Source organism: Erythrolamprus reginae, chromosome 2 (assembly GCF_031021105.1).
Source record: "Erythrolamprus reginae isolate rEryReg1 chromosome 2, rEryReg1.hap1, whole genome shotgun sequence".
Lineage (NCBI taxonomy): Eukaryota > Metazoa > Chordata > Lepidosauria > Squamata > Dipsadidae > Erythrolamprus > Erythrolamprus reginae.
The window spans coordinates 40,579,914-40,601,200 of NC_091951.1; the positions used below are offsets into that span (position 1 = coordinate 40,579,914).

The window sequence follows — 21,287 nt, forward strand, 5'->3', positions numbered from 1 at the left end:
TATTTGGCGTGCTGAACCCGAACTTTTAAAAAAGTTCGGGTAAAGTTCGGGTTCAAGTTCGGCGTTCATTTGAACACTGCGAAACGCCGCTGCCCGGGAGGAGAGTGGGGAATCCCATCGTGGGATTTCGGGGGCAGGGCTTTGACATCACGGAGACTACTTCCTTGCCGGCCGAAACGGGGAGGGAGGAGTCTCCGTGATGTCAAAGTCCCGCCTCTGGAATCCCATCGTGGGATTTCCCACCTCCTTTTGCTTGCAGCGTCCCTGGGGCATCCTTTTCTGTAAAAATAAAAGGAAGCAAAAGGAGGTGGGGAATTCTCCACCTCCTTGTTTATCTTTACAGAAAAGGATGTTGCGGCGGCGGTGCTGCTGTTCTGGTTCAGGTAAAGTTCGGGTTCGGGTTTGGCGAACTCACCCAAACTTCACGGCAAAGTTCAGGTGAGTTCGCCGAACCCGAACTTCGTTGGGTTCGCCTAACACTACTTGTGAGATTTGATTTAATAACTTGCAGCCGGCCGGCAGGCAGCAGAAGTAGTCTGCAGTACTGCATTCCAACCACTGAGCCATTTAGGCTCTTAAGATTAAGGTCTTTAATGTTATATCTGAACTTTTTTTTTTTGAAATCTGCCTTTTCCGGGCAATTATTACATGAAAAGAAAATTTGCTTGGGCATCAAGGATTAGTTGAAGAGGTAAAGGTTTCCCCTTTCAGTCATGTCCTTTAGGGCAGTGATGGCGAGCCAATGGCATGGGTGCAACAGGTGGCACATGGAGCCATATCTGCTGGCACGTGAGCTCTTGCCCTAGCTCAGTTCCAACGTGCATGTGTGTGCCAGCCAGCTAAGAGGCTGTGGGAGGGCGTTTTTGGCTTCCAGAAAGTCCCCGGGGGGTGGGGAAGGATGTTTTTATCCTCTCCCTGCTCTAGGGAAGACTTTGGAGCCTGGGGAGGGCAAAAACATGAGTCTATTGGGTCCACCAGAAGTTGGGAATCAGGCCATTTCTGGCCAAAAGAGGGCCTCCGGGGGGCGAGAGAAGCTGTTTTCACCCTCCCCAGGCATTGAATTATGGGTGTGGGCACTCGCGCATGCCCACGGTCTTCGGAGAGGGGCGGGATACACATCTAATAAACTATAACTTTTGGGGGAAATGGTTTGCCATCACTGCTCCAGGGCATGGTGCTCATCTTCATTTCTTGGCCAAGGAAGCCATCAGTATTGTCCAAAGACATTTTCTGTGGTCATGTAGCCAGCATGGCTATGCACCAGAGGTGCACGGAAACCTGTTACCTCCCCCCTAAAGTAGTAGCTATTAATCTACTTGCTTTTACATGCTTTCGAATTTGTTAGGTGGGCAGGAGCTGGGGCAAGGAACGAGAGCTCGCTCCTCCTTGCGGTGTTTGGGTCTCAAACTTTGGCTGTGAGCTTTCCAGCTCACAAGCTCAGCATCTTTAACTGCCGAACCACCGCGGATTAAAAGAGCGCCCCCCGATGGAGCTTACCTGAATTGCTGAAGGAGTTAGCAGTTCAGAAACGACGGCAATATTTTGAATGTGGAGAAATCTCTTCTTTCTGAGCTTGGTTGGCTTTTGGAAGATATTTCATTGTCCAATGAGGAAACATCAAATGCTGTACTGAATGTGAAAATTTTTGAATGTCAGAAAATATTGCTACTGGGACCTTTTAGTTCGTTTGGTCTCAAATTAATACTTGGCCGATCAGACCCAAAACGATCAAAGCGATGTTTCAATGGCTCCCCTATAAATGTGATTGGCCACCTGGGAATTGAGAATTAGACAGACCTGTTTAATTTCCTTTGCCTTCTAAAAGTATTGTATGATGCACGTATGCACGTGCATGAATGCAGAAGACTATAAGGTGGAGCTTAGAATATGACTGTCCTGACATTTTTCCCCCCAACAACCTGCAGCTTAATGCAAGTTATCAGATTGTGGCTTTAATATTATTAATAAAAAAAACCATTTGTTTTAATTGATAGTGGGCTGTCCATGATTTTCATTATAGGAATGTATCAGTTAACTTAAGATTTGAGATGAGCCAAAAGCATCAAAGTGCAACGCAGACCATTTTCAGATTTAATGTTTGAAATACAAAAAGAAAAGTGATTGCTATAGAAATGATATGGAGAAGTCAGCTGAAAATATTCTGGCCGTGAGCTGAGACATGCCAGGTTAGGAGTTTTTCTAATAATTGTATTCCTTCTCGGTACCAGAATACAAATATAAATACTAATTGAAATAATAATTAAATAAAATTCCTGGTTTGATTGGTTGGTTGATTGATTGATTCGATTTATATGCCGCCCCTCTCCGAGATCCAGGGCTCCTTAGAAGATAAAATATTCCTTTTTAGAAAATTTATTTCCTTGGGTAGTAAAGATGACTAAGAAGCGAGTACTGCAGCCCATAAAACCAGACATGTCACTAAGAAGGCAAAATCATAAAACTCTCTTTGGCTATGCAATGCGTAGGAATTCACTGGACAAAACAATTGTGTCTGGAAGAGTTAGGCCGCCAAAGAACACAATGCCTGGACCCCATCAAAGCTGACAGCAGCCAGAGCACAAAACAACTCAAACAAAAGAGTAGAAGCTGTTGAGTGATTTGATCCATAGAATTGACAAATTGGGCTTCATTGCATAACGTCATCAGAAAATTAATTGATCCAATTCACTTACGTCATCTATTGTTCTCACTCACAGACACAAACGACCAATAAGGGCCCACAGGGTTGGCCTTCTCCAAGTCCCATCGGCTAGACCAGTGTTTCCCAACCTTGGCAACTTGAAGATATTAGGACTTCTGGGGAATTCTGGGAGTTGAAGTCCAGATATCTTCACGTTTCCAAGGTTGGGAAACACTAGGCAAGACAGTGTCGGTTGGTGGGGCCATGGGGCAGGGCCTTCTCTGTGGTGGTGCCAGCTCTCCAGAACCAGCTACCACCTGAGGTCCGTACTGCCCCCACCCAACTGGCCTCTCAAATCCTCTGAACATCCGAGGCCCGTTTTCACCCATTTTTATGAAAAAACAGGGCGCCAGATGGTTTGGGGGCTTCTGGGGCTGAGGGAAAGCAAAAACGCCCTCATTTTTGCAAACAAACTGGCCTGTTTTTAGCAAAACTTGGGGCATTTTTGCCTTCCCCCAGCCCCCAAGAGCACTCTCCAGGCTTCCAAACCCTCTGTGTGCCCCATTTTTGTGAAAAAAGTACCAAAATGGGACGTGGTGACGGAGCTTCGGGAAGCCAAAAATGGCTGTATTTGGTGTATAAGACGCACCAATATTTCCACCTTCTATTATTATTATTATTATTATTATTATTATTATTATTATTATTATTATTTATTAAATTTGTATGCCGCCCCTCTCCGTAGACTCGGGGCGGCTCACAGCAGTATGAGGGGAAAAGGTGCATCTTCTACCCTGAAAAATACAGTAAGTTACTAACAACTGTAGTTATTCACTTAACATCTGTGCAAGAAAAGGCCATAAAATGGAAATAACAGCTGTCTTTGCTTAGCAATGGAAATTTGGGGCTCAATTTGTGGTCATAATTCTAGGATTATCTGTATTTATCCCTCTCTATTTAGAAGTAATTCTGCAGCAATATTGCCCTGTTGTTTCTTCTGATCATTTGATACACACACACAAAATAAATTGGAAAAAAATCCTCATTTTCTGGAAATCTTAACTTGCTAAACAGCCTTGTCCTTTCCACTATCATAAACCAGATTCTTCTTCCTCATCCCTGGGTCAAGACAGTACCAATTTTAATAACTTTTTATAAAATATTTTCACAAACCTTGGGGCTATTGGAGTGAAATCTTCCTGTTAGGAAACCCCCCCCTGCCATTTTAGAAGGGAAGGTTAAAGCTTTATTATCACAGAGAGGCAAAAAGTCACATAACAGAAGAAAGGAATGCAAGAACAAACATTAAGCCCAACCACAGGGATAAGTCTAATCTTACCTGTCAGTCTAGGAAAACACCCAAATTGCGAAACCATTGTGATGGGGGTTGATTTCTCCCCACCCCCAGAACCAAGGATGGACAGTCAATGCAGTCTTTTGGAGGCAATACTCACAGACACTCAGTCTTGTCTGGGTTAAGTCTGAACCTGTTAGCTCCCATCCAGACCCTCACAGCCTCCAGGCACCGGCATATCATATCCACTGCTTTACTGAGCTGATACATGGTGGAGATAGTATATAACTTTACAAAACAAGATGGCGACCTGGGTAGATGCTTAGGTTTCATTGCTAGTCCTAACGCTAGGTCAAAATAGATTAAAAACAGGAAATAAGCTAAAAAATATATTCTCCAATTTATAACAGGATAAAATCAGGATAATAGCTAGTGAATTGGGTCAAATTTGTCTAGAAGGAATAGTGTTTTCGGAGCAAAAGCTACATCAACAACCAAGAGGAACAGCAAAGCTGTGGCAGTTGGTGGTGTTAACTGCAGTAGATGGAATTTCTGTGACAGTTGGGGAGTGTGAGGAGAAAATTTAAAGGCACAGTATTAAAAGTGCAAATTTTTCTCTGAAGATTTATCAAAATGTCTGGGGATTGGTTACAAAAGTCACTAAGCAAATTGAATGGAGAAAATTACAGTTCATGGTGTATAAAAACCTATTAAAAAGGGGGAGAGGTCAACTGTAGACAATCTGAGGACTATGCCGATAACATCAAGAAATATAGGGGAACTGTGGTTTTATTCAGCACTGGACTTGTAGTTCAGAGAGGTGAGCAGTTATTGCCCAGGAAGATCCACATTCTCTGTCTCTCCACGCTGTTCTGCACTTTTCTGCGCTGTCTTTTTTCGTCTGGAGCCTATAATCAGCTGGGCTCCGGAAAATGGCGACCGCGATCATGACAGCGAGATGAAACTGACAGCGAGACGAAACAGAGACGAAACTGAGCCACCTGTCATCTGCGACACTATAGTTTGGTGAGGTGAGCAGCCGCTGGACAAAAAAAAACAAAACCCCCTCGCTTCCTGTTCCCCGTGTTGTTTTCTGCTCCTTTCTTCTGTTTCTTTCTTCGCCCCGGAATCGGTACTTTAATCAGCTGGGCGTCGGAAAATGGCGACCGCGACACCAAACTGAGCTGCCTGTCATCTGTAACATTGCGACACGCTGCCTGCTGCCTCCTCTTGTACATCCACACTGGGGAGGACAGAGAGGAGGTCACGAACTCCCAGAAGAAAGTTTTTCTTTGCATCCAGTCTACGAAGACCCTGGTGCCCCCTGCTCTGTGGCGTTTGGTTTAATCACTTTCACAACGGGGATATTGCTGAGTAATCATGGCGGCCGCCCTGGATGATTTGAGAGAACGGGAGACTTAGAGGCTGCTGGTTGGAGGTGTTGCTGCCTGAAGCAGCCAAAAACAGCGGGACCCTCCGGACAAACCAGGAAGGCTGGTGCACTGCTAGGTGGGGACTCCCAACGTCAGAAGATCTGTCAGGTGAAGAGACCGGGCTGGCTTTGCCACTGAGAAAGAGACCCATGAGAGGAGTGAGGAGGCTGGGGATGAGGTTGAGGCGACGCCGAGGCGGTGCTAGGAGTGTTTGGACACCGAACAATATCATTTGCCGGACAGAGAACAGAGAGAGGAGACCTGGGAATGTCGGCTGGTGGCAAAGGCCAACAACAAGGAACTGGAAGAAGGGTAGTTGGCATCAAGAGGAGACTTTTTTCTGCCAAGCCAAATCCCCCAGGATTTTTTGAACATCCTAATTAATTTTAAATAATCCAGAACTTAATAATCTAAGATCTCAACATTGTTTTGCCATTGACCAATTTCCTATATTCCATTCTATATTTATATATATTATCTTAAATTATTAGATTTTATACTCCCCAATTTGTGTTTTAATAATTAACTTATTTTTTAACTAAATTATTGGGGAGTTTCTTAATTAATTAGTATTTTAATTACTGTGAATTAATTCATTTTTAATTAATTGGGTTTTTCTTTTAAGTAATGGATAACTGGGGTGAGTGCAATAAAATATATGGGATAAATGATTGGTATGAGTGGGATGGATGGGATGAGTGGAGTTATAGCATGGATGAGATGATTGGAAATAGTATGAATGATATATTTGGCCCACCTGACGCTGGAAAGGCAGGAGGAGAGGGGGCATCGATCTCTGGGGTGGCGGAGGGTCGGAATATCCCGGTGTTGCTGGGGAGAGGCAGATATGGCGGGAGCCGCCGAGTTAGCCGTTCAAGGAGAACAGGAGATCGCTGTTTAATAACGATTCCTTGTTCTGGCTCCATGAGCTCAACCCTGGACACTGGTGATGAGTGTAACTCTGGCCCTGGACTCAGGTTGCTGCTGCTCAATGCCAGGTCGGTGGTAAATAAAGCTCTCCTCATCCGGGATTTAATCCTGGATGAAGAGGCCGACCTGGCATGTGTAACTGAAACCTGGCTGGGCCCGGAGGGAGGAGTCCCTCTCTCTGAAATCTGCCCAGCCGGGTTTCAGATATGGCATCAACCCCGACCCCAGGGAAGGGGGGGAGGAGTGGCTATTATAGCCAGGGAGAGCCTTTGCCTGCGCAGACTCGTTGCTCCGGAGATTGCGGGTTGTGAGTCCCTCCTGGTGAAGTTGGACTTAGGGGTTCAGGTGGGCTTGCTTCTCACGTACCTGCCTCCCAGCTGCGTGGCACAAGCCCTGCCTGTGCTACTCGAGGAGATGGCCGGGCTGGCGGTGGGGTTCCCTAGACTTATTGTCTTGGGGGACCTTAACCTGCCATCACTCGGCGGGTCCTCTGGACTGGCACAGGAGTTCATGGCCACCATGGCAGCCATGGACCTGACCCAAGTAGTACAGGGTCCGATTCACGAGGGGGGGCACATACCCGACATGGTATTCCTCTCTGAGCAACTGAGTAATGGTCTGAGATTAAGGGGCTTAGAAGTGTTACCTTTGTCATGGTCAGACCATTTTCTGCTGCGGCTTGACTTCCTGGCTCCAATCCTCCCTCGCAGGGAGGCAGAACCGATTAAGTTGTTCCGCCCCAGGCACCTGATGGATCCAGAAGGCTTTCAGAAGGCACTTGGGGCTCTTCCAGATGCACTCGTCCACAGTTCGGCAGAGTCTCTGGCTGAGGCCTGGAACAAGGCTGCAGCGGAGGCCCTTGACCGAATTGTGCTGCTGCAACCTCTCCGCGGCACTAGACCCCACAGAACTCCATGGTTCAACGAGGAGCTCCGGGAGTTGAAACGCCAGAAGAGACGTCTAGAGAAGCGATGGAGGAAGAGTAAGTCCGAATCCGATCGAACACTTGTAAGAGCTCATATTATGACTTACAAAGTGGCGCTCAAGGCGGCAAGATGCGCGTATCATGCCACCTTGATTGCCTCAGCAGAATCCCACCCGGCCGCTCTGTTTAGGGTAACCCGCTCCCTTCTTAACCAGGGGGGAGTTGGGGAGCCCTTGCAGAGTAGTGCTGAGGATTTTAACACATTTTTCGCTGATAAAATTTCTCGGATTTGAGCGGACCTCGACTCCAATTGTAAAACAGAGTCAACTAACAACGAGTCAGTCGAGGTGACTGGGGCTAAACATCTTTGTCCATCTGTCTGGGAGGAGTTTGACTTGGTGACACCTAAGGAAGTGGACAGGGCCATTGGAGCTGTGTGTTCTGCCACTGTCTACTGGATCCATGTCCCTCTTGGTTGGTTTCGGCCAGTCGAGAGGTGACACGGAGCTGGGTCCGGGAGATTGTCAATGCTTCCTTGGGGAGTGGGTCCTTTCCGGCCCCTTATAAGGAGGCACTTGTGCGCCCCCTCCTCAAGAAGCCTTCCCTGGACCCAGCTGTACTCAATAACTACCGTCCAGTCTCCAACCTTCCCTTTATGGGGAAGATTGTCGAGAAGGTGGTGGCAGTTCAACTCCAGCGGTCCTTGGATGAAGCTGATTATCTAGGTCCTCAACAGTCTGGATTCAGGCCCGGCTACAGCACGGAAACTGCTTTGGTCGCGTTGATGGATGATCTCCGGCGGGCCCAAGACAGGGGCTTGTCCTCTGTCCTGGTGCTTCTTGACCTCTCATCGGCTTTTGATACCATCGACCATAATATCCTTCTGCACCGGCTGGAGGGGTTGGGAGTGGGAGGCACTGTTCTTCAGTGGTTCTCCTCATACCTCTCTGGTCGGTCGCAGTCGGTGTTAGTGGGGGGTCAAAGGTCGACCTCTAGGTCTCTCCCTTGTGGGGTGCCTCAGGGGTCAGTCCTCTCCCCCCTACTATTTAATATCTACATGAAACCACTGGGTGAGATCATCCAAGGGCATGGGGTGAGGTATCATCAATACGCCGATGATACCCAGTTATACATCTCCACCCCATGTCCAGCCAACGAAGCAGTGAAAGTGATGTGCCGGTGCCTGGAGGATGTTGGGGCCTGGATGAGTGTCAACAAACTTAAGCTCAACCCAGACAAGACGGAGTGGCTGTGGGTCTTACCTCCCGTCCATTACCCTAGGGGGAGAATCACTGGCCCCCTCAGAGAAGGTTCGCAACTTGGGCGTCCTCCTCGACCCACAGCTCACATTAGAGAAACATCTGTCAGCTGTGGCGAGGGGGGCGTTTGCCCAGGTTCGCCTTGTGCACCAGTTGCGACCCTACTTGGACCGGGAGTCACTGCTCACAGTCACTCATGCCCTCATCACCTCGAAACTCAACTACTGTAATGCTCTCTACGTGGGGCTACCTTTGAAAAGTGTTCAGAAACTTCAGATCGTGCAGAATGCAGCTGCGAGAGCAATCATGGGCTTTCCCAAATATGCTCATGTTACACCAACACTCCGCAGTCTGCATTGGTTGCCGATCGGTTTCCGATCACAATTCAAAGTGTTGGTTATGACCTATAAAGCCCTTCATGGCACTGGACCAGATTATCTCAGGGACCGCCTTCTGCTGCACGAATCCCAGCGACCAGTTAGGTCCCACAGAGTGGATCTTCTCCGGGTCCCGTCAACTAAAGAATGTCGCTTGGCGGGACCCAGGGGAAGAGCCTTCTCTGTGGCGGCCCCGGCCCTCTGGAACCAACTCCCCCCAAAGATTAGAATTGCCCCCACCCTCCTTGCCTTTCGTAAGCTGCTTAAAACCCACCTCTGCCGTCAGGCATGGGGGAATTGAGACCCTCTTCCCCCTAGGCCTTTACAATTCTATGCATGGTATGTCTGTATGTATGTATGTTTGGTTTTTATATTAATGGGTTTTTAATTGTTTCTAACATCAGACTACTATTGTACACTGCTTTATTGTTGCTATTAGCCGCCCCGAGTCTCCGGAGCGGGGCGGCATACAAATCCAATAAATGAATGAATGAATGAATGAATGAATGAATGAATAAATAAATAAATAAATAAATAAATAAGAGTCATCAGCATATTACTCATATCTCACCCCTTGTTGTCGGATAACACCCAGTGGTTTCATATGGATAGTGAATAGCAGAGGAGAGAGGACCGAACCCTGAGGCACCCTGCAAAAGAGGGGTCTAAGGGTCGACCTCTGTCCTACCAATACCGACTGGACGAGAGAGATGGGAGGAGAACCAGGGGTGGGCAGCAGGCAGTACAGGGTGGAATGCAGTTCCACCGGCGGAAATGAAGCTGTATACACAGCTCCAGCTGACCAGTGGCAGTCAGAAGATCCCCTGAATTGTTTGCTAATTTAAAATAATTTTAAATCCATTTTTGCAGATAATAATTCAGGTGTGTCCTTTTTACACTCTTCTAATGATTCAGAAAATTATTCTGCACGGATTATTCAGTTGATTCAAGCTCCAATTCTAGTGTTAGCTTTCTGGTGTTTGTGAATTAAGTAGGTCAAACTAACGGTGTACAAAAATATAAATTTTTCTCCCCTTTAACAGTAGTGGTAGACGCTGTTGAGAAAGTCTTTGCTCCTTTTGCTTGCTCCAATTTCTACCCAGTGCCTCTTCTCCTGTTTCCATCTACAGTACAGGTAGTCCTCAACTTACAACTGTTCATTTAATGATTGTTCAAAGTTACAAATGACCCTGAGAAGTAAAATACGACTGGGGTTTTTTTTTCACACGAACATAGCAACATCCCCATGGCCATGTGATCAAACTTCATGTGCTTGCCTATGGACTTAAGACGGATGTGATGTCTCAAGGTCACATGATCACCATTGGCCAGATTTATTTAACAATTGTGTTGCTAACTTAAATGGTAAGAAAAAAAAAAGGTTTTTGTCCTCCCTGGTCCCCAGGAGCACTCTGCAGGCCTCCCAAACCCCTTGCGCACCTGGGCCTGTTTTTCACTTTGAACTTTGAACAGTCACTAAATGAACAGTTATAAGTTGAGGACTACCTGTACTATAGATGAAAACAGGAGAAGAGGCACTCGGTTTTTGCAAAAAACAGGGTTCACAAAGAGTTTGGGAGGGCTGCAGAATGCTCCTGGGGGCTGGGGGAAATGACATTTTGAAAAAAAAAAGGCCCATTTTTGGAACGCTGAGAATGTATGCGGAGATTGATAAAGCATAGAAACCATCAAAGTTCCCGCTGCAGTTGCTTGAGAAGAAGATGGACGGTTCCCCTGACAAAAGGACGTCTCATAATTGGATAATGAGATCACCCAGGGGTGTTGTGGTTAGCTCTGGCCCAGCTCCTGCCCCAAGGACTGTGGATGTGGGGGAGACATCCACATGCTGCAGGCCTGTTTTGCCCCCGGTGGAATCTGCTGATGAAGGCTCCTCTGACCAAGAAGACATGAGTGACAGGGAGGAGGAGAGTGTGGCAGACAGCTCAGAAGGAGATCAATTATCTAGCTCCTCCTTGGATTCAGAACAAGAGTTAATGATACAGCCACGCATGCGGAGAGCGATGCATAGGCAACAACAACTGAGAGATTATTATCAAAGAAAATGAGGCCACCTGTGGTTGAGTGGGCTGTGGTAATTAGTGAGGCTGCTATAAACAGCAGCCTGTAGGTTTGGCCATTGTGGAGGATTATCTGATCGTTGTGTTTCGTGACTGCTTTACTGACTTTGACCTTTTGTGTGCTGATTTTTCCCGCTTTGAAACTAAACCAGGGCAAAGTATGTTTCACTTTGTGAAAGAAGAAGGACTGTGAATCGCCTCACAGCTGCAAGCTGAGTATCACAGAACTGATAAGGGACTTGTACAAATTACCAGTTTGTTTGGAGACAAGTGCTCTTTGCTATACCAAAACAGGGCTTGGTTTAAGTGAATTTTCATTATAAAGAACATTGTTTTGAATTTTCAAACGTGTGTGTGTCTGAAATTTGTACCTGTGAATTTTTGGGAGGATTCTACCAGAGAGCCCGACAGAACACAGGGGTGGGGAGAAGGGGAAGTTACAGTCTAACATGACCAGCATTTGCACGGGAAAACCAGAGCTGATTTTGTTTCTTTAGTACCAATATGGTGTATCTAATAAAATGTTATTTTAGGAATTCAAATCTCCCGAGTGTTTCTATTGTTTTGGTTTCATTAGTTGGACAGTTGATATTAGGTACGAATAAAACAGAATAGAATTCTTTATTGGCCAAGTGTGATTGGACACCCAAGAAATTTCTCTTTGGTGCATATGCTCTCAGCGTACATAAAAGAAAATGATACATTTGTCAAGAATCATGAGGTACAACACTTAATTATTTTCATACAGTACAAATAAGCAAACAGCAAACAATGTTAATATAAATCGTAAGGATACAAGCAACACGTTACAGTCCTACAGTCATAAATGGGAGGAGATGGGAAGACTAATAGTAAGAGTAATACAGCCTGACTGAATAGTTTGACAGTGTTGAGGGAAATATTTTTTTAGTAAAGTCATGGCGTTCGGGAAAGAACTGTTCTTGTGTCTAGTTGTCTTGTTCTGCAGTGCTCTACAGCATCGTTTTGAGGGTAGGATCTGAAACAATTTATGTCCAGGATGCGAGGGGTCTGTAACAGTTGGTATGGTCAGGTGCGCACTCCCGGTTGGAAAAATGGAGCTGTGCCCGGAGCTCCAGCTGACCGGCGGGTGAGCTCATGCATCGGTGTGAGATTTAGCTTCTGCGCATGCTCAGGAAGCCAAATGTCACAAGAGGATGCTCGTGCATGAGATATTTCACTGATTTTTGGCATTTTTTGACTTCTGCACATGCGAGGAGGCCAATAAATCACTGAAAATCGGGGAAATCTCTCACACACGAGTGTCATCATGTGAGATTTGGCTTCTGCACATGTGCACGAAGCCGAGTCTCGTGCCGACATGAACAGCTGCGCATGCCAGATGTACACAACCCCATGCTTGCCGCCGGGAGCACATTGGTAGCACCGGAAACAGGCCGCCCTTCCCTGGTCTGTAAATAGTTTCACTGCCCTCTTTTTGACTTGTGCAGTATACAGGTCCTCAATGGAAGACAGGTTGGCAGCCATTGTTTCTTCTGCAGTTCTGATCACCCTCTGAAGTCTGTGTCAGTCTTGTTGGGTTGCAGAACTGAACCAGAAAGTTCTATAGGTGCAGATGACAGACTTATAATACAAGTAGTCTTCAACTTACAAACCCTGATTTAGTGATTCATTCTCTTAACAACCGTGTTACTCACAACCACAGTGATTCACCTAACAACTGTGGCAAAAAAGGAGATAAAATGGGGCAAAACTATTTCACAACCGTTTTGCTTAAGGACAGCAATTTTGGGCCCAATTGTGATTGTAAGTCAAGGACTACTTGTAAATCATTTGCTTCTACCGCTGAACCGTAGAGCTTCCACTCACGCTGTCTTCTTTGATATACCGTATTTTTCGGTGTATAAGATGCACCTGTTTACAAGGTGCACTTAGATTTTAGAGGAGGAAAATAAGGAAAAAAGCATTCTGAACCAAATGGTGTAGTATTATATGGTTTAATAAAATACCAGTGTAGCAGAATACTTTTTACAACCATGTATTCTTTTTAAAACCATGTACACCTTTTACAAACTTCAAACCTGACAGCTTCAAGACTTGTGGACTTCAATTCCCAGAATTCCTCCACCAGTCAAGCTAGCTCATAAATGGGAGTTGAAGTTCACCAGCCTTAAACTTGCCAGGTTTGAAGATATCTCCTATTGATATCTCCTATCAACTGCAGTGTAATTCTGTCTTTCTTTCTGTCTTTCCACTGCAATTGATGGGAGATACAGATTTCTTTCCCTAGAGAAGCTTGTTATTAGCCCACCCCCCTTTTCTCTCTCTCTCTTTAAAAGAAAAGAACCAGGTGGAAAGCTAGCCATCCCCATATGAACTCACACCCCAGCCGATCCCAGGTGCCTGGCCTTCCTCAGATCTTCCTTACATTGCAGGTAGAGCAATGGAAAAAACCCTGCAAAGACTTAGGGCTTGGAAAACATTCTTCTTTACAGAGAGCAACAGTGAAAGAGCTTGCAAGCGGGTAAAAGCTGGGAACATTGTTAGCACCTGGTTAGGGCTGAAAGAAACTTACTCAGAGCAAGTTAGAGTAATGAAACAAACCGTGCAAAGACTTAGGGCTTGGAAAACATTCTTCTTTACAGAGAGCAACAGTGAAAGAGCTTGCAAGCGGGTAAAAGCTGGGAACATTGTTAGCACCTGGTTAGGGCTGAAAGAAACTTACTCAGAGCAAGTTAGAGTAATGAAACAAACCGTGCAAAGACTTAGGGCTTGGAAAACATTCTTCTTTACAGAGAGCAACAGTGAAAGAGCTTGCAAGCGGGTAAAAGCTGGGAACATTGTTAGCACCTGGTTAGGGCTGAAAGAAACTTACTCAGAGCAAGTTAGAGTAATGAAACAAACCGTGCAAAGACTTAGGGGTTGAAAGCACTTTTCACAGAGAGTAACAATGAAAGAGCTTGGGTACATTAATAGCACCTCATTAGGGCTGGAAAGAAATATCTAGAACAAGTAAAGAAATGAAAAAAAAAACAGGGTTTGGAATAAATTCTTGGCAGAGCATAACAATGAAAGAGCTTGCAAGTGGTAAGAGCTGGGAATATCATTAGCACCTGGTTAGGGCTAGAAAGAAACTTTTGGAGCAAATAGATAATTTTAAAAAATCAAAGGCAACTTTGGAGTACATTCTTGGCAGAGATTAACAATAAAAGAGCTTGCAAGTGATAAACGCTGGGAACATTGTTAGCACCTGGTTGGGCTAGAAAGAAGCTTAATTAGAGAAAGTTAGAGTGATGAAACAAGCCCTGCAAAGACTTAGGGCTTGGAAAACATTCTTCACAGAGAGAAACAATGAAAGAGCCTGCAAGTTAAGAGCTGGGAAGATCGTTAGCAGCTAGTTAGGGCTGGGGAAAAAAGCTACATTCAGTGTATAAGACGCACCCTAATTATCAGTCTATTTTAGGGAGGAAAATGGTGTGTCTTATAGACTGAAAAATACGGTAATTCCTTTAACTTAGTGCCTTCGGAATAATCGGGCCAACCAAGCCTTTCCTCTAGCATTTACAATATATACAACCTTTCCCTGCATATCTTTGTATACATGGATTTTATTGGTTACATTCTGCAGAGCTTCTGAGCGGAAGGTCACATGACTCCCTCCGCATGAGACCTCCAACACGGCATTGACCTGCACAGCTTGCGGTTCCTTGGGAAATTCCTCTATCGTCTTCCTGAGGCACTGCCGCATCTCTTCCGATCCTTCAAGACAGACCAGCTGGTCGTAGACTTTCCAGAGGCTGCCAAGGTTGAGCGGTAAAGGTTGGCGCCCCAGCCTTGCCACAAAGACTTGTGAATTGGCTTCTTTGACCGCGTAATGTGCTTGGCTGTCCACCCAAGACACCTCGAGATAGTTTTCTCCTTTTCCAGACACAAACTCCCTCCTGGTTCCGTTACACTCAAGGGTCATCTTGGCATTCTCCCTCACAATCAGTGGCTCCAGCATGAATTCCCTGATCGCTGTGTCGAAGCATCTTTGCATGGCCTCGGAAAATGGTTCTGATGCCTTGGCTTCCTCCAGGATTGTCAGAGTGAGGTTTTTAGGGACCGCTTTTGTGTTACCTCCTTTAATAGGGTCGACAATGGTGGTCACCTTGTTCCCAGATGGATACCTTATGCCCAGCCCGTTTCCCTTCCATAATAAGACAAATGAAGACAATAACAAAACAAGCAGGATGAAAAGCAAGGTTTTGATGGAAGGCAGAGTCAGTGGGCGCATGTGGAAGATGCGAGACACAGTATTGATGCCATTCTTTGTGTTATGCCACAACGTTGAGGATTGTTTTAAGAGGAGCACCCACATTTTCTTCGGGTAGGAAGATAGGGTAAGCATACGTATGTACATATTAGCTTCTTCGTCAATCAGAAAAGGTTCATTACGGATATTATTCTCCTCTGTAATAGTGGCAGAAGCTGTCAAGGGGAAAAAAAGAGTTTGGAATTAGGAACTCCTATCTATCTATCTATCTATCTATCTATCTATCTATCTATCTATCTATCTATCTATCTAATCTATCTATCTATCTATCTATCTATCTATCTATCTATCTATCTAATCTATCTATCTATCTATCTATCTATCTATCTATCTATCTATCTATCTAATCTATCTATCTATCTAATCTATCTATCTATCTATCTATCTATCTATCTATCTATCTATCTATCTAATCTATCTATCTATCTATCTATCTATCTATCTATCTAATCTATCTATCTATCTATCTAATCTATCTATCTATCTATCTAATCTATCTATCTATCTAATCTATCTATCTATCTATCTATCTATCTATCTATCTATCTATCTAATCTATCTATCTATCTATCTAATCTATCTATCTATCTATCTAATCTATCTATCTATCTAATCTATCTATCTATCTAATCTATCTATCTATCTATCTATCTATCTATCTATCTAATCTATCTATCTATCTATCTAATCTATCTATCTATCTATCTAATCTATCTATCTATCTAATCTATCTATCTATCTATCTATCTATCTATCTATCTATCTATCTATCTAATCTATCTATCTATCTATCTATCTAATCTATCTATCTATCTATCTAATCTATCTATCTATCTATCTATCTATCTATCTATCTATCTATCTATCTATCTATCTAATCTATCTATCTATCTATCTATCTATCTATCTATCTATCTATCTATCTATCTATCTATCTATCTATCTATCTATCTATCTAATCTATCTATCTATCTATCTATCTATCTATCTATCTATCTATCTATCTATCTATCTATCTATCTATCTATCTATCTAATCTATCTATCTATCTATCTATCTATCTATCTATCTATCTATCTATCTATCTATCTATCTATCTATCTATCTATCTATCTATCTATCTATCTATCTATCTAGTCTATCTATCTATCTATCTATCTATCTATCTATCTATCTATCTATCTATCTATCTATCTATCTATCTAATCTATCTATCTATCTAATCTATCTATCTATCTATCTATCTATCTATCTATCTATCTATCTATCTATCTATCTATTTATTAATTATTTGGATTTGTATGCCGCCCCTCTCCGAAGACTCGGGGCGGCTCACAACAAGTGAAACAAATCATAAATAATCAAATTAATTAAAATATTTAAAGATTTTAAAAACCCCATATACTAACAGACACACACACAAGCATACAAAAACAAAGCATACAATGCCACAAAAACGGGATGCAACATATTGCCATAACTACCACAGTACTGGCAAAGCCACTAAATCCTTGGTTCTCAACCTGGGAGTCAGGACCCCTTTTGGGGGGGTGTCAAATGACCATTTCACAGGAATCTACTAGGCATCTCTTACAGCCCAATAAAATGCCATTAAAGAAGACTTCTAAGATTATACTTTGGTTGCCACAATATAAAAAAAAGATGTTTAGGCTCTAGAAACAGTGTGGAGAAGAACAACAACGATGATTAGAAAACTAGAAGACTGGAAAGTAAAAGACATGAAAAACAGTTGTAGGAATTGGGTATGTCTAGTTTAGTGAAAAGAAGGACTGGGGGTGACATGATAGTAGTGTTTATTTATTTATTATTTAGATTTGTATGCCGCCCCTCTCCGCAGACTCGGGGCGGCTCACAACAAGTGAAAACAGTTTACAACAAATCTAAATTACAGTTTAAAAATATTTTAAAAACCCCATTTTCTAAACAAACATACATACAGACGTACCATGCATAAATTGTACATGCCCGGGGGAGATGTCTCAGTTCCCCCATGCCTGACGACAAAGGTGGGTCTTAAGGAGCTTACGAAAGGCAAGGAGAGTAGGGGCAGTTCTAATCTCCGGGGGGGAGTTGGTTCCAGAGGGTCGGGGCCGCCACAGAGAAGGCTCTTCCCCTGGGGCCCGCCAACCGACTTTGTTTAGTTGACGGGACCCGGAGAAGGCCCACTCTGTGGGACCTAATCGGTCGCTGGGATTCGTGCGGTAGCAGGCGTTCCAATATCTCAGGGGTTACCAGAAAGAGGAAAGGGTCAACCTATTCTCCAAAGCACCTGAAGGCAGGACAAAAAGCAATGGGTGGAAACTAATCAAGGAAAGAAACAACCTAGAATTAAAAGTTTTCGTGAATTCTCCATAGCATAACTATACTGGTTGAAGAATTCTGGAAATTGAAGTCCACAAATCTAAAAGTTGCCAAGTTTGAAGACCTCTGCTCCAGAAGTTGTGAGTGTTCCATCACTGGAGAATTTAAGTAGAGATTGGAAAATCACTTGTCTAAGATCTCCTACTTAAGCAAGAGATAGGACTAGAGTTTCCTTCCAACTCTTAATCAGAATCGTTCAAGCCATGGTATTCCCTGTGACACTAGAGAAGCAAAGGTTGGACTTTTAAGAAATAGGATAGGAAGAATATTGATGCCTTTGAACTTTACGTTGGAAAAGACTCCCGAGAGTACCCAGGAAAAACAGCCAATGGATCAACCAACAAATCAGCCCAGAGTTATCATTTGAGACATAAATGACCAGGCTCAAGAAGAGCCATGCTGAATCCAAGCCAAAGCCCATCGAGTCCAGCATTCTGTGTCACACAGTGGCCCACCAATTGTCCATGGGGATCTTGAGCAGAAGGAGAAGGCAAAACCCTCCCTTTCCCTTGACACCCAACAAATGGTACCCAAGGGAATCCTGCCTGCCTCAACCAACATAGAGGCGGCCCTTGGACATCCGTTTCAATAACCACCGATACACTTGGCTCCCTGTCTACTATAGACTACTATCCTCTCTTGGACATATGATGTGAAGACTCAACCCTCTGGAGAAGCTGCCAATGCTGGGAAGGTGGAAAGAAAGCCAAAAGGAAGACCAGCAGCAATACATATACACTCAGGTTAACAGTGGCAATGAATGTACAGTTGGGAGAAAAAGTGCCAGGCAAATGGCCATCGGGAAACATCTATGTGACCTTCAGGAGCAGATAATTTAATGATACATAATCAGTCAAAACTGCCAATAGTGATTTAATCTGCAAATCACCAGGCTAGTTCTCAGGGGTGGCTGTCAAGGACCCAGGTAACATCTGAACTAAATCAGAATCCGAGTCAAAGTATTCCTCAAAGTTCCAATGCATTGCCGGAGCTATTCTGGCCCCCACACTGGAAACTGTTTATTTTATTTATTTATTTATTGGATTTGTATGCCGCCCTTCTCCGTGGACTCGGGGCAGCTAACAACAGTGGTAAAAACAGCATGTGACAATCCAATAGTAAAACAGCTAAAAACCCTTGTTATAAAACCAATCATGCATACAAACATACCATGCATAAATTGTAGAAGCCTAGGGGGAAAGAATATCTCAGTTCCCCCATGCCTGACGGCAGAGGTGGGTTTTAAGGAGCTTACGAAAAGCAAGGAGGGTGGGGGCTATTCTAATATCTGGGGGGAGTTGGTTCCAGAGGGCCAGGGCCGCCACAGAGAAGGCTCTTCCCCTGGGTCTCGCCAAACGACATTGTTTAGTTAACAGAACCCGGAGAAGACCCACTCTGTGGGACCTAACTGGTCACTGGGATTTGTACGGCAGAAGGCGGTCCTGGAGATAATTATGGGACCGTCTCCTGCCACATACCTCCCAGAGACCAATTAGAGCACAGAGAGTCGTCCTCTGCCAGGCCCCGTCAACTAAGCAATGCAGGTTGGCGTTATCATGGAGGAGGGCCTTTTCTGTGGCCGGCCGGCTCTCTGGAATCAACTGCTCCCCTGATATCCGGACCGCTCCCACCTTGCTGGCTTTTTGTAAGGCCACAAAGACCTGGCTATGCCTGCAGGCTTGGGGGTCTTGAAATTAATAATGAGCTTGGCCATATATATGAATGTGAAGGATTGGAGTGTATGCATGTTGTTGTGTCCATTTTATATAGGCCTTATTAGGGTTTTAGAGTTTAGATAATATTTTTGGACTTCTTTCTACTGTTTTGTAAGCTGCCCTGAGTCCTCTGGGATTGGGCTGCATAGAAGTCTAAGTAAGTAAGTAAGTAAGTAAGTAAGTAAATAAGTAAGTAAATAAGTAAATAAACAAACCTGGATCGGACTTTCCAACCCAGTTGAAAGTTCACATTGTTGATCATTCGACTTCTATGCGGCCCAATCCCAATGCGACACATCCCTTTTCCCCACCCACAAACTTGTCACGTTGCCCATTCAGGTTGTGCCAGCGTGGCCAGTCCTTTCCTCGCTTCCGGCCCGGCCCCGGTGGGTGGGCATGTCCTTTGACCATTCGAAAGAATGCCTTGTGGCTGCATCTCACCCCTCCTGAAATTACCCCCCTCCCAAGTTCCCACAAACATCAGGTCTTCTAAAGATAATGTGGCAAGCCGTTATTTTATCACCAACCTCTGCAGCGGTTTGACAGGGGGCTCCTCTTTATTCGGACCAGATTGCCCGAACCGTTAGCGACCCGCTGGTGATGTACTTTTGATATCATGGATCTGGTTCTGTATAGGCCGGTCTGTGTTCGCCACCATCTTTTTTTCCGAATTTTCGTCCGATTTTCCTGTGTTTTGGCGGCTTCTGCTCGATCTGTGCTTTGAAAAAAGCCCTCCCACCCCCCCATGCCCTGGGGTTAATACTGACATAGAAACATAGAAGTCTGACGGCAGAAAAAGACCTCATGGTCCATCTAGTCTGCCCTTATACTATTTTCTGTATTTTATCTTAGGATGGATATATGTTTATCCCAGGCATGTTTAAATTCAGTTATTGTGGATTTATCTACCACGTCTGCTGGAAGTTTATTCCAAGGATCTACTACTCTTTCAGTAAAATAATATTTTCTCATGTTGCTTTTGATCTTTCCCCCAACTAACTTCAGATTGTGTCCCCTTGTTCTTCTGTTCACTTTCCTATTAAAAACACTTCCCTCCTGGACCTTATTTAACCCTTTAATATATTTAAATGTTTCGATCATGTCCCCCCTTTCCCTTCTGTCCTCCAGACTATACAGATTGAGTTCATGAAGTCTTTCCTGATACGTTTTACGCTTAAGACCTTCCACCATTCTTGTAGCCCGTCTTTGGAGCCGTTCAATTTTGTCAATATCTTTTTGTAGGTGAGGTCTCCTTTTGTAGGTGAGGTGACCTTTATTTCTTCACCCGAAGCACAGCCCATCAGCACCTCAGCTGTGTTTTGAGCTTAATCCACCGTCTTAGCATGCGCGGAAGTGAAGTCGCTCGTGGGGACACGCAGAGGAAGCGCAAACACGCAAAACCTCACGATGGAAAACGGTGGTGAAGGTAAATGGAGCCCACCTCTGGTAGTTCTCAATTGGGATGGACAAAGGGAAGGAACCAATACAAACCTCAGGACTCACCTTTGGCCTCCATGCTGCAGAACAGCCTTCCCAAACCTGGCCACCCCTCCCTGCTTTGAATGGTTTAGCCAAGATAATGGCGAAAAGGCACCAGGTTTGCAAACCTCTCTCTGCACAAATGCACTACAGGTCCACCAAGGTTTATAATAGAGGAGGAGGATAATTTTCCTCCTCTTGAGAGCAGGGTCAGGCAGCTGATAGGCAGGCCCTTTCCCAAAACTCACCAGAATGAGGAAATGGAAATCGAAACTTATCCACTCTCCCAAACACACACAGTTATCAGCTGTTATCAGCTAAAGGGATTACGCAAAAGGGGGGGGGGGAAATCCTCCAGTGGGCTGAAAATCTACTCCTGAAATCTCTTAGAAAGAAGAAATACAATGTAAGTTGTTTGGGGAGAATCAGTAAAGTTGGACCAAGTGAGACATGATAGCAGTGTTCCAGTAAATTAGGGAT

At 44.5% G+C, this 21,287-nt stretch overlaps 1 protein-coding gene across 2 annotated transcripts; it reads right to left on the minus strand.

Moving 5' to 3' along the window:
- Nucleotides 1-11,535: 11,535 nt before the first annotated feature.
- On the minus strand, nucleotides 11,536-20,966 carry LOC139160233 (uncharacterized). 2 transcript variants are annotated; one of them, XM_070737904.1, is made up of 3 exons: nucleotides 20,832-20,966; nucleotides 19,856-20,041; nucleotides 11,536-15,386 (listed from the first exon to the last, which is right to left on the minus strand). In XM_070737904.1, exons 1-3 carry the CDS (start codon nucleotides 20,842-20,844, stop codon nucleotides 14,431-14,433), a joined length of 1,155 nt encoding a protein of 384 aa, XP_070594005.1. In that variant the 5' UTR covers nucleotides 20,845-20,966; the 3' UTR covers nucleotides 11,536-14,430. The 2 variants fall into 2 exon arrangements, with proteins under 2 accessions (XP_070594005.1, XP_070594006.1); XM_070737905.1 differs by having other exon boundaries at nucleotides 19,856-20,060.
- Nucleotides 20,967-21,287: the final 321 nt, after the last annotated feature.